The 13,855-nt window shown below is 42.0% G+C and overlaps 1 protein-coding gene across 4 annotated transcripts in view; it reads left to right on the forward strand.

The window, feature by feature from the left end:
* Positions 1 to 4,858: 4,858 nt before the first annotated feature.
* Positions 4,859 to 13,855, forward strand: part of LOC111857444 (glucocorticoid receptor-like) — a 42,361-nt gene continuing 33,364 nt past the window's right edge. Inside the window, exons 1-3 of one of the 4 annotated variants that reach the window (XM_023838328.2) lie at positions 4,859 to 5,002; positions 5,765 to 5,856; positions 8,198 to 9,111. In XM_023838328.2, coding sequence (XP_023694096.1) covers positions 8,207 to 9,111 — 905 coding nt within the window. In that variant the 5' untranslated portion in view covers positions 4,859 to 5,002; positions 5,765 to 5,856; positions 8,198 to 8,206. Of the gene's footprint in view, positions 5,857 to 8,197; positions 9,112 to 13,855 lie in introns of all 4 variants that reach the window. The other 3 variants (XM_023838327.2, XM_072706319.1, XM_023838329.2) reach the window with 3 other exon arrangements.

Here is a 13,855-nt window from a genome sequence, read left to right on the forward strand (position 1 = left end):
CAGACCAGGTAATCCATCCAAGGTCCTGACTCCCTCAGGTCATAAAAGATCCTTGGGCGTCCATCAAAAGAGTAGGGGTGGTACCCTGATGTCCTGGCTAAATTTGTCCACTGGGAGCCAATCAAATCTGGCCCCCTAATCATCCCCTGTATCTAACTGGTGAATTCTCTCCTGCCCCTTCACCACCTTAGCTACTGTGTGGTAAGTGTACTGGTGCAGAATGGCTGCCTCTTTCGCATCATCCAGGTGGGGGCTACAAAATTGGTTCTGTAGAGCACTATGGGTGTCTTGAAAAGTGCTATATACATGTAACATTAATCTATTCATCCTCTGAATGCATTTGTCCATCTGAGTGGGCATGATTAACCTGGGTGTCAACTGGGCAATCAAAAGCTAGCTTCTGTAGCCCAGGTATGCAGTAAAGGCAGCCTCAGTTCTAGAGGCCATGATGAAGGACCTCCAAAGATTCCGTAACCTAGGCGATGATGAGAAAGTCCTAATGAACAGGATGGTACCCTGAGAGCTGTTAGCCTGGATGCATTGGGGACACCATGATGTATTACGGCACTGCGGCAGTCAACTTGACCACACAGTAGATGCCCCCTGTGGGGACGGGAGGAGGGGGGGGGGGGGGGCACATGGCCAAAGGACACGAGTGAGCTGACTCGGCTCATTTCCAGTGCGGCTGCGAGGACTACGTCACCTCCAAAGCTTTGAACCTGACGCGTTAGTTTTGTGAGCCCATGAAGCCTTGGATGAGTAAGGAGACATATCAGCGTTTCGTACTTTATTCCACTCAAACCTGTTAAAGGAAGTGGATGAGGATGAGGGGTCTTAGTATGCACCTCATTCACTGCATCTTATAACGCAATATCAGCACGGAAGAGCAAATAGGATGAAGTCTCCGTGGGACAACAAAATTATTTGATAGCAGATGTGTGATCGAGGAGTAAAACACACAATGTTCTGTGTTCTGCTGGGCAGTGATTGCCACACCTTTAAAACATGTCATGTAGAAGTAATGGTCAGCTTATTAAAAACAGATGCTAAGCATTAAACACACAGAATCACAGACACAAACTGCCGATGCAAATTTTTGCCTGTGTGCCAAATGAAGTTGAATTTAGCCTCTGTTTCTACTTGGTGGGGGACTACGACGAGAAAAAAATTGGCACATTTTTTAATATCCATAGTAAGGTGTCTTTTTCACCCAAGATTATTTAATATAGTTTGGTGTGTATAGTGCATTTTCACGACGTTAAAGCCCCCTCAGAGTGAGCCAGAGGCGACGATGGCAAGGAAAAACTCCCATGGTCCGGGGGCTGGCAGAGGAAGTCCGATTAACAAAATGAACTACATCTTAATTTATACAGTCCCAACGTTTACATTTGAGTGTGAAGTCGAAGGGCTGGCAGGTGACGGTGCTGCTCCCAGTGACAGGATGATCGGCGGCGGAGCAGCAGGGCAGGCAGGAGAGACGTCACCTCCTTTGGTCATGACAGACCTGATTATTAAAGGAATAGCAATTACATAACACTGTGTAAAAATCAATAGGGTGCTAATCTTCAAGCTATAGCTCATAACATGGGCTTACAGGATTTATCATGAGAAATCTTACAATATATAAAGACACACATGATATATGTACACGTATATATATATATATGTGTGTGTATGTGCATCTGTGTATTGCAAGGTCGTACAATACAATACACATATATGAGCAGTACATAGTATATATATATATATATATATATATACGCATGCATGTGTATGATTATATACTGTAATACTTCTCACGATTACACACACACATATATATATGCCAGTTCATTTGAAATATTGAGCACCAATTACAGAAACATTTGCTCTTTAATGCATTAAAAAATATGCTGCAACTGATTTGACAATGAACTGAAAATAATTTCTCATATATATACAGTCTCTGTAGTATTTCCACTTGAATATTACAGTGTTAATCAGCATATTCTCTAACCAAAGACAGTGTTATTATGGTTATGGAGCATATTTTAATATATGCCGTACATTCACAACACTGTGTAAAATGCCAGCAGAAGTCCCACTCATTTGCCTGCTCAGACACTGCCATTGCGGCCCCCTCTTTCAGAAAAGAAAAGAAAAAAACACGGAAACCTTGGAATTTGGGGGCATGGCACTCCTACGATTTAATGTGGCAGAAATACTTCAGCTTGTGTCTTATTGCACTAAAAATGATACTTTTATAGTTCCTTTGACAGCATATATTCCCAAAGACCATTTCCACCTTTCTGTATGACCAGTCGGCATCCTTGTTACTGTTCCATGCAGCAAGCCAGAGCGAAAAGCAACGTATTGCGTTTTTTTTTTTTTTTTTTTTTACACAAAAAAAGGTTGAGCTTCTCGTCGAGCTGATCCGTCAGGTGTCGGCTTGTTCTGCGGCTATGAAAAAAAAAGCAGAAGTGTGGGCTGAGCTGACGACACAGCCCGTGTGTTGCCCCGGGCAACAAGGAAATGACACTATTAAGACTGAATGACTCTTTTTAGGGCTTATGAAAGGATGGAATGAGCTGAAACAAATGCATAGGACAGGAATGTCTTTTTTCCCCCCCCAAAAAAATAGAATGCATCCTTGATGACATATATTAGGTATCCAAGTTAGATGCTAACATTATGGCTCTAATTATATTTGTTTATAAGCAGCACACTATTCACAAATGGTGAGGGCATCTCTGTTGTAAAAGGTGTTATATAAAAATAAACTTAATTGAATACTGCTTACGTTTATTTATCAGAAATTACTGTCAGGTGATGTGTACCATGCAAGGTGAGCCCAGTGAAGCTTTCTGTCATGAATATATCAGTTAAGGTAGTGGCCATCCAATCATATTACCTTAATTTGCCTCACTAAAAGGAAAGATTGATGATGTTTTTCATTTAGCAAAGTAGCACCCCGTATCGAGGGCCCGAAAAGCTTGTCGCCCAAAGCAGAATGTTCTGTCTGGTATGCTTTTTTTTTTTCTTTTTAGCCCTCTGGGATGCAGTCACACTCCTGTTTCTCTCCAGTCGCTCTCGTTCTTAAGCAGACACCCACATGACCGCGGTAGAGCCGTTGTGGCCTAATGAGCACGTTTGCATGGAAGTCAACGTCCTCCTCGTCTCCGCTCCCCTTGAGATGTCGCTTCGCGCGCCGCCGCCGCCTCGACCCATTACCACTGTGGCACAATCCCTGCATACGACTTCCCTGCTTTCTCCGTTATTTAGTATTTGTATGTACAATTCATATTCCAACATGCAGCCATTATGGTATGGTTTAGCTAAGGTCATTTCCTTGGGTATTTACCAGTTTAATCTATCGATCGTTCCATAACTCCTTATCCAATAATGGGTTGACATGATCCAGAGGCCTTGCTGACAGCCTTGCATCAGGGACAATGATTGGTTCAGAGAGCTAGCCAATCAGATCATGGAGGAGGTGGGTCCGAGCAACTAGAGGAGGCATGACTAAGACATCTGATTGGTTGGTCACGCCTCCTCTAGATGCTTGGGCCCACTTTCTCTCCAATCTGATTGGCTATCTCCCTGAACCAATCATTTTTCCTTCCGCCCTCAGAACATTTTTGTGTAAATAAAACTCCCATGAGCTTCCTGCTCGTGGAGCGGAAGCTAAAACCGTGGGTCCTTTTAAATAAGAGCTAGATAAGATTTTAACAACTTTAAGCTATTGAGCCCAAATGAGCTTGATGGGCCAAAATGGTCATCTCTCGTAAATTTCTTATCTTCTAACACCAGCCCACCTCTTTCAGTTTTCCATAAATTGGATTATTCGGTCCACACCAGCTGTTCTGGTCGTGTCTTGCAAACAGTGGTTCGTTTCGCTTCAAATCCATAAGTCTGTGGTCTTCAGGCTACTCCCAATATAATCCCCTGAATTCTTGCCTGTTCAATTGGGATTCAACTACTCAATCAAATATAAAGCTCCCCGCTTACATCACCTGACAGGAGAATCTGGGCGTAAATCTCACTTACATCTTTAACATGATTAAATGACAGGGAGAGAGTGAAACTATGAATCATAAAGAAATTCTCACCGGCCTGTCATGGAAATACTGGTTGAGAATTTCACCCTTAACCACTGCATTTGTGTGTTTTGGAAAATTACTAATGGCATAGCCGACGGTGTTTAAGCAGTCAGTAACTTCCATAGCTTGCAGTGGTCCGGCTGTCCCTTCCCACAGGATATAGAACAGTTGCCTTTTACTTGTCAATCTCAGGCCTCCAAAGAGCAGGATTGACCAGCTTTACAAAGTATCTTCCTGTCAAAGGAGGATAGCTGGGACTTCAGTTGACCTGAGGAAGGGACAGCAAAGCAATCTCACTAGACCGGTGTGAACTAATAACAAACATCTTTGAGCCTTGGCAAACAAAATACGTAATCGATTTACTTGTTTACTAGATGCAAAGAAAAATTACTGTATAGCCTATTTTTTTTAGCAACGCGACACAAATAATGCAACGTCAGCGAGTTTGTCTTCGTGCATTTAGGATGAAAAAATATGCTCAGTAGCAATTAACATTATTATTATTATTATTATTAATAATAATAATAATAATAATGACTTCAGTGGCACACTGAATGATTGCATGCCTAACTTAACCTTCCCATACCAGCGCGCAGGAATTAGCGAAGCACCCTTTGGCAAGCAGGGCATCGCCGTTTGAAGGTGATTTTTGTTTTTTACTTTCATAATTGTAAATGTAAACCTTTGAAGAAACACGGCAGCAGGCAGACGGCGTGCTGTAAATGTGCAGAGGCGCGGGGACGCGGGGGGCTCTGTTTATTTACAGCGCTGTCGGCTGTAGTGCGTCACTCAGGTCCTCGCGCTCTCTCTCTCTCTCGCTCACCCACTCTCTCTCTCTTTTCCTTCTTCGCAGTCCGTGTAAAAACTTTTCTCCCCTTAATTTTCATAACGACCGCAGCAGTCCGCCGATTCATCTCCGCTGGGTGATTTCACCGCCCCCCCGTCTCGGTGGTCCGGCACGTTTGTTAAAGTTTATTTTTCCGTCTCTCCTGATGGTCGTTTATTACGTACATTAATTTATATCGAACTCCTCGTCGCGAGACCGGAGCCGCGTCTTCTGCAGCTTTCGTTTCGAAGCGGACCGACTTTGCCCCGCGCGACCGACGGCCAGGCTCGCGCAGGCAGAGGCGCCAAACCCGCTGCTCCTCTTCGGCTCGCCGTTACCGACAGCTCCGGTAACGCGGAAGATGATCGGTGTAACCGAGCTAACTAGCCAGTTAATACGCAGCTTAAGTGCCGCTCGCTGCGCCACAGACCTCCCGTGTGTTTTGTTGCTCCAAGTCGATAAGTTTTGTTTGTCGTAATGGGGCGTGTGCCGTGCGGTAAACAGCCGAAGCGGCTATGCTAGCAGGCTGCGCGGCTAACTCCTCTCTCGGATCCCCGCTTTAAGCCCGGTCTGCTCGCCGGGAACCCGGGCTATTCGTTGAGGTTGTTTTAGCCAGCAAACGGCGACTTCTCACGTATTTATTTTGGCGACTAATCAGCAAAGTTGGCGTGGTTGGTGCCACTGTTTTGCGTACATGACAGCTGCAGTCGCTGTCCTTTAGCCTGTGTTACTAGCGCGATCACTGGTGATACTTGCACTTTTATTTTTATTTTTTATGAAATAAACATCGGCGTCTGAAATTGCTGGTGAGCTGGACACTGACAGTTTTCTCCTTTTCTCCCGTCGATTTGACCTGCAGACCGACCGTATGCCGCTGACTCTGGGGTTGTGTTACGGGTGACGGTCACGGACTGACTCTGGAAATGACCCAGCTTTTCCCTCTTTAAATAGGTACGTCTCGCCGTCCACTTTATTTCATTTTAAATAAAACACATACACAATATTAGGCTATTTCCTGAGTATTGGTTTAGAACTTTACTCTTGACGTCGTGCCAGCTGGAATTTCCATATTTGTTTGAAACACCCACAACGTCTTTTAAAATATTAATATTTGGGGAAACAACACTTTAATAACTAGTTGAAGGGTACACCACAGGCCAAGAGATTTCTTTATATAAGAAAAATAAAACTGCCAATGAAGAAGTTAGTCGTCCGACCTGCCACGAAAGCGGACATTTGGGTAACCTAGTTTGCGAGGAGTTGGTCGGCTTAATCTCTGGCAAGTCGGCTTGTTTTTTTCGTCTATCAGTCCTGGAAAAAAAAGAGCGCAAGTCTGTGCTACGTTTCACGGAAAAAACACGCCGTGTCCAGTTCCTGGGGAGTTAATTTTAATGACCCCCATGTCCTTCCTTTAACTGCGACCCGAATGGCGTAATAAAGCGCCTGATGTGAAAATTACAAACGTGCCGAAGTTGCAGGCGTGCATGTCGGGTTTTGTAGTAGCTGATCGCAGCCAACAGGTTGCACCACCGGCGTCTAATACGTCGCTTTTTTGCCCAGAAGGCGGATGAGCTGGTTAAAAATCACTAATGTAACTTAATCCTTCATTTTGTGCAGGTGTGAGGAATTAACACGGGGGCTCTGTGAAGTAGATTACCCCCCTTCGTAATTTGATGTATATCTACTTGACGCTCTGTGGTGTGTAAGGTTGCAGAAGATTGTGTTAATGTAAGGTATTTTTTTACAATTAAAAAAGTTTAAAGTTGGAGTCACCGAGCTTATAAATGATGTAGGTAGATTCTCACCTTCACCGCACTGGCAACTCATCTAAAAAACTACGAGGACAGTAATGCCTATGGCTGTTGTTAATGTGTGGACATAAGTATGTAGATATTTAGCATTAAATTGGTAATAAAGATATTTTAGAGGAACACTCAGTGGTGTCAGTGTTGCTGCTTTTTTTAATTTCTTGTTGTCTTCTTATTTGTGATTCATCCATTCTTCATGAATTAATCACGGTTGATGCATAGGCGAAGGGCTTTATAGAGACGGTTCAGGTGCACAAACATGGATCCTGGTATTGGGTTTGCATAGTTTATCTTACCGATCAGAGTTTCTCTTGCGGGCTTTCCTTTCTGTTTGTGTTAAGTGCGCAAGTTATGTGGCGTGTTCAGAATTGCCTCTGGAGTTTTTCTGCATGAGAGGAGCTGTCTAATTCCTAACTTTTAGTACACAAAGAGTAGGAGGCGGTACCAACAAAATATGAGTGGCTGAAAAGGTTTTGTCTGCCACCGACGTTGAATTACATTATAAAACTTTAGAGCTGTTTTGAGTCCAGAAGCTCATGGCTGCATGTGTATTGTAATACACAGAAAGGGCAGGGAGTTTGAAATGCAGCCTGTGATTGACCTTGTAACATCAGAATTGGGAAATAACTTTCATTAATAAATAAATGTTCTTGGTAAACCCAGAATACAGCCTTATGGGTGCATGGGTGTTGTGAATGTCTTGTGTTATATTCTAGATTATTAAAGAATGAACAATCTAAGCAATTTATATGAAGTCATTTCCAACTGATATTTTTAGTCTACAAACTTATTTGTTGTATTGCAGCTTGGGGAATAATCAGCATACAGAAATGTCCTTTTAAAAACTAAAACCAACATTTTAAAAATAAATATTTTAAACACATTGTCTGCAGAATAGTTAAGTTGTTGAAGTAAAAAGTCTTGGTTTAAATGATAATGAAAATGGCCAACTTCAGGCCAAGAGTATTATTAAAGGTTCATTTTGATCCCTTACTCTAAAACCTGCTGCTGGCAAGTGTCATACTACTATGGCAGCTTCTGAATACAAAATATTTTCATTCTCTCTAGCTCAGGGGTCTCCAACTCCGGTCCTGGAGAGCTACTATCCAGTCGGTTTTCAATCCTACCTGGCTTCTGATGAGCCACACCTGTTCTCAGATAAATAACAGGAACAGCTGTGGCTCATCAGAAGCCAGGTAGGATAGAAAACCTACTGGATGGTAGCTCTCCAGGACCGGAGTTGGAGACCCCTGCTCTAGCTTATTCTTAGCACACATAATACTACCCTAAATATCAATTCTCAAAAATGAAGAAAGTTATTTTTCACAATTTTACATTGTTAAAATATATTGCTCGACTTTAAATTGATTATGCCAGGAACCAGCTTGTTAAAGGTGAGCTATCTTTTGATCTTTTTCTTGCTTGAAAACAATTCCGAATAAATGCCACATACTCTGTAATCTCCTCTCTTTGGTGTACATCAGGGACAGGAAATGGACAAAGGTGGACTCGAACACAGCAATAACTGGAATGAGAGTTTGAATTTGGATCAAGGGGAAACTGGAGCCCAAGCGTCCTTGCAGGATAAAGCACATGGCACTATGTCTGCTGCTTCAGCCCAGAGTCAAAACTACCTGCCCCTGAAGATGAACACAGACTTAACCTGCTCTTCTATGCCCATGGACTCGTCTGTCACTGGAATGGATCCCATCTCCTTCTCTCTGAAAACTGAGGATTACTTAATGCTGGATAAGCCCAGGTTGGATGTGCCGCAGAATTCATTCATTCAGGAGGGAAAGGACCCTGATGTGTGCCATGGGCTCTTTGGTGAGAACACGATGGACATCCTGCAAGATTTTGATTTACCAGGCTCTCTATCAGAGCTGAATGACTTCTACGTGGCAGACGACGCCGCTCTGCTGTCCTCCCTCGGTGTGGAAGACTCTCTTTTGGGGGATGTTGGCGCACAGAAGGAAGCCAAGACCAGCAGCCATGGGTGCGGCACAAGCATGAACGGGGAACCACACCCAGATCCAGGGGTTTCCACGCTCACCGTCAAAACAGAGAGTGACGGCTGCCTTATCCTGAGCACCCCCGGGGTGATCAAGCAGGAGGCCGACGCCGAGAGTTTCTGTCAGGTGGCCGGGTCAGAAGTTCTTGGCTCATTCGGCTCCCTCCTTTCCGCGAGCGTCGCCGGTGCCACGGCTGCACCGTCCCACGGCTTTGCCACTGGCATGCCAAGCACAGTTAGCTTGCAGCAGCCGGACCAGAAGCCTGTCTTTAACCTGTATCCCCCTCTGGCTGCCATTGGCAATGGCTGGAACCGGGACATCGTCGAGGGCCGGGGTGGCAGCGAGGCCGGTTCTGCAGCGACGGCTTTCCACATGGGCAGTGTCAGGTAAGGGAACAAGAAGGAGTTCGGTGTTCAGTATGTTCATCGGCACATGTATAATAGTGTTGTGTTATGCTGTATCTAATGTAGTGGTCATGGGTGTTTAAACTGTGCTGTAGTGTTGGGGCTGTAACTGTCATGCAGTGTGGGTTATTACAGTGTAGCTGATATAACAACCTTTGGCAAATTTTTACTTGTATATGTGTGTGTATGTGTGTGTGTATATATATATATATATATATATATATATATATATCTCAAAACAGAGAGTTTTCGAAAATTCGACCTCGTGAAATTTCTCATAAAAACCGGGATGTCAGTCTATATATATAGTCAAACCTCGGATTGCGAGTAACTTGGTTTGCAAGTGTTTTGCAAGATGAGCAAAATTTTAAAATAAATTTTAACTTGATAAACGAGCGAGGTCTTGCAATATGAGTATTACATATATGCTTTGTCTTCCTAGCGTCACGTAATCGCAACTTAGCAATAGTTCTTCTCTCTCTCTCTCGCTGTGGGATTGTGGGTAATCGTTTCCCATGCTTGGTCTCTGTTGGCATGTCTCACTCGTATAGTCAAAATTTAGTAGAAAAGCACCACCTGAATAAGGCCGTAGCAGTGCGAGCGATGAATCTGTTTAACGACAAATTGAACCGCAAAATCGAAAAGGAGGCAAAAGCGGCTGTCGTTGGATAGGTTCCTTGTTAAAGTCGCACAAAAAGAAAAAGATTCCAGTGAGCTAACAGATAGCAGTGATTCCGTTAGTTATAGTGAAAGTCGTCCTACAAAATAACCCTCCTCTTCTCCTCTCTCTCGTCTCCCTCACACCATCCATGATTCTTTTCAAAGATAAAGTGCAGGTTAATTCATCTTATGTATTTTTGCTTTATATTTTTTATTAATCATTTTTATATGAATTTTTTTGGGTTGTGGAACAAATCATTTCCATTATTTCTATTGGTTTCACGGTATACAACAGAACTTTTTTATTTTTAGAGTATGACTGGGCGTTTACCACCTTTTACAGGATTTTACTGGACAGATTTTTGTTTTACATTTTTGCATTGTTCCCACATTAACTATATTATTTTATTATTAGCCAGTGTGCCTATCTGCTACCTTAATGATAACATAAGGCTAACATGTTTGTTGGCTAACTGCTTATAGATAAACGGCTAATGTTAAGGTATGTGCTGGCCAAGTTAACATTTTTGATAAGTGTTTAATAGTTCAGTGTTGCTGGAACGCGACCTCGTGAAATTTCTCGTAAAGACCGGGATGTAAGTCTTTAAGATGCTTTGCCAAGTTTGATGTGCTACTTGACTTCGTCGTCACAACTTTGTTGCACTGTTTGCATAGAGGCTTATCGACATCCTTAGCCTTTCCATACTCATCTGCAAAATACTTCCAAAAGGCACTTTTGTGTGTTTTTTTTTTTTTTACTAAAGCAGCTTGCGAAGTGCCTTCAACTGCAGCATATGCCATACTCGGCCAACTCGGTATGTGTGTGTTAACCAGGGTGAATTCGTTCAGCGGTTATTGAGAGGAGGGGAGGGGCTGCGCGAGTGTGTGCGTGTGCATGTGTGCTGTGTGAAGTGTGGCAAATGAGGTGAAAACGCACTGGTGGTATCAATAATGGTGAAAATGAGTATCTAATCAGATACTAATTTTTAATATCGATTAGTATCTGAGAATCGATTTTGACAACCTCAGTGTCTCATTATTTTCATCTCCAGCGTCAGCTATATCTTCTGTTTCTGAATTTTCGCGGTACATTTTTAGCGGTGTAACAGTAAAAAAGGTCGCCCTTTAAACAGTTTAGAGCTGCGCCACTTTCCGAACATTGTGTAGGGTATTTAAACCGATATTGCGGTATAAGAAAAATTCAGATTAAAACAATATTGCCTCAAAAATGTAAAATGTATTGGTATGAACCGGTATACCGCCCAACACACACACACACATACACACACACACACACACACACACACACACACACACACACACACATATATATATATATATGAAACTTATAATGTTACTTTTCCCCTTGTAATTTTAGTGGTTATTCTAAACCTCGTGCTGAAGTGGATGGAGTATGCACTCAATAAATTATTTAATAATTTAATATGAAATATCAATATAGCTGCAGATATTTCAAGTCTAGGCTAAACTTTTAACATAAGCTTTGAATGGGAAATTAGCCTAATTATGTTGTATAGTATTTGACTGATTAAGTACATTTATTTATTGTAAATAATGTAAGTGTTCGGTGGCAGCTTGTACATGTATATCCTATCTGCCTGTTTTTCTTGGTCAGTTTCACACACGGCAGTTGTAATTTCCACTTAGAGTTAATGCTTAAAATTGTTTCCCAAGTCTTCTCAGCCTGGTTGCATTGGCTACATCAGGAAGAAATTGGGTCCTTGTAGCTAATCATCTCAGAATGGTTTCAGTTCACTGATTGAATTTTCCACTGATATTCAAAAACCTTGTAAATTATAGAGGGAATGTATGCTTTTTATAAAACTGTAGTGTTGCAAAATACTCTTTGGCTTTCGTACCATTTTCAAGAGAACTTAAAAGCAATGTTGTTTGTCATGAAGTAGGGCGAAGTGTCCTAATTGTATATTTCAAGATATTTCTTTGACATCTGTATGAATGGGTGCTCTTATTCAGCAGTACTACATTGCTCTCAGATCCTCGAAAACATCCACTAAATGAGCTTAGCAGAATTGTCGAGTTTGTCTCCTGGATGTAGGTGTAGTAGCTGCCAAAATCTGTATGCTCTGGTATATTGACTTGCAGTGTTACTTGTTTTATACCTGTAAAGATACACAGAATTGTGGTCTAACTTCATTACTCAATTTACTGCTTGTGGTTCTGCTACCAGAATCAAAGAGGCCTCTGAAGGTACCCTTCATGTAAAAGGATAATGGAATTACCCAGCTAAATACACTTTAATTTTCATAAATGTCATGTTTCACTAAGCAAACTAAACTAAACTAGTCAGTAAGAGAACTGATGCTGCAAATCTGGAATGCTCCGTTGCACTGGTGACCAGTTGTGCTATATGAGAGTGTCCCAGCACACAATAGAATATTTAATAACAATAATCTTGAAAGGAAAAGCGTAATGCTTGCGGCTTGCAGGTGTTAATGGTTTGCTAATCGGGCCAGTTAGCAGCTGATATTTACTTGCAAGATATAGGTAATGTTACCTTTCCTTTTCAAATAGTCACTTGAATTATTGAAAAACCTGCAGCTATAGGTCATGCAATATTCACTGTCACAGAAGCATGCACTGCTTTCCATGTCAGTGCTGCTTTCAAATGTAGACAGGGCAGAGAAATTATTTGAACTTTTTGTTTTGGTTGCCGTGTGGAGGCAGAACTAACTGTTCCATTATATTAATCATTCTAACGCACCATGACCTGGATGGTCAGACATCACTGTGGCCTGTAGATAAGATTCCACGTGTATGATTAGAGAGCATTTTTGATTTTATTCCCATATTCAAAATTAGAAATTTAAATAAGATGATATTTTTGACAAACCTCAAATTTGCACGTCTTAGTGAATGAACTAGTAAATGAATTGGTGCAATTTGGCATATTTGTGTATTTTAGAACTGCATGTCCAGTACAGGGTCGCACTGAACCTGCAGCCTCTCCTGGGACACCATGGATGGGTTACTGATTCGTCGCATTGTGCCTTTTTAATGTTTAATCTATTCCATTTTACCTCAGCTACCAATGAATGCATTGTTACTAATGAGACACACCTGAGCCTGTCTGGCTCAAAGGGCTGCAGCTACATACCAGTGAATGTAGCATGCCCGCCACAGTTAAATTTAGCCACAGAGCAGATGACTTAATCCAAAGTGACCTATCTTTTTTCATATTCATATTCATAGTATTATTATTATTCTTAATTACTATTTATTATTATTATTATTATTATGATAAAAATCATTATTATTATTATTATTATTATAACGTCATACATTTGGAGTTGTTTAAGCATCTTGCTTAGGTGTTTAATAGTATGGCTCCACCCAGGATCTTGGTGGACTAATCAGATTCCTGATGCCAATGGGGAAACACTGGTTTAAAGCACACTTCAGTAAAGCTGAGCTCTTTAGGTGAGTCAAAGGGGTAATTGCACTACTGATTTATTTCAGTTGACAGTGTTAGTAATAGAGATGGGCCGATCCACATTTTTTTCAGTTCAGATGCGATCCTGCCGCCGATACAGAACCAGATTCCGATTCAGGAGCTCTTTCTACTTTTATTTATAACCTTATCTGCTGTTTTCACACTTCCCCTGCTACGAAGGGTATGCACATGACATCACTGCAGGTGGAAGCCACTGCGCTCACACCCACTGAGTGGCAAAAAAACTGAGTGGCACCGTTTGCGTTCGGCTTGAATGCTGCAAACACACATCTAAAATAGGATCCTGTTTTTATTAGTCTGATTTACTAGCCAAATGCCAGATAAGGTTACTCACCGTCCAAATGACTTCAAAACAATTGAGAATGTGGAGTGAAGGCCAGCATGATGCATGGCCCTCGAAGGCTACTGTGCCATGGTACTGTTTTCAAGGTGTCAGGCTTTAACCGGACACTTTTTAAGACATACCTCAATTGTCAGGCAGAGTTTATAGAAAGAAACTGGGAACAGATGGGGAAACGCAAGATATTGTTCTTCTGCTGTCCACACATGGCTTCCATTGTGGTGCCTTTTGGA

The sequence above is a fragment of the Paramormyrops kingsleyae genome, chromosome 24, assembly GCF_048594095.1.
Source record: "Paramormyrops kingsleyae isolate MSU_618 chromosome 24, PKINGS_0.4, whole genome shotgun sequence".
NCBI lineage: Eukaryota > Metazoa > Chordata > Actinopteri > Osteoglossiformes > Mormyridae > Paramormyrops > Paramormyrops kingsleyae.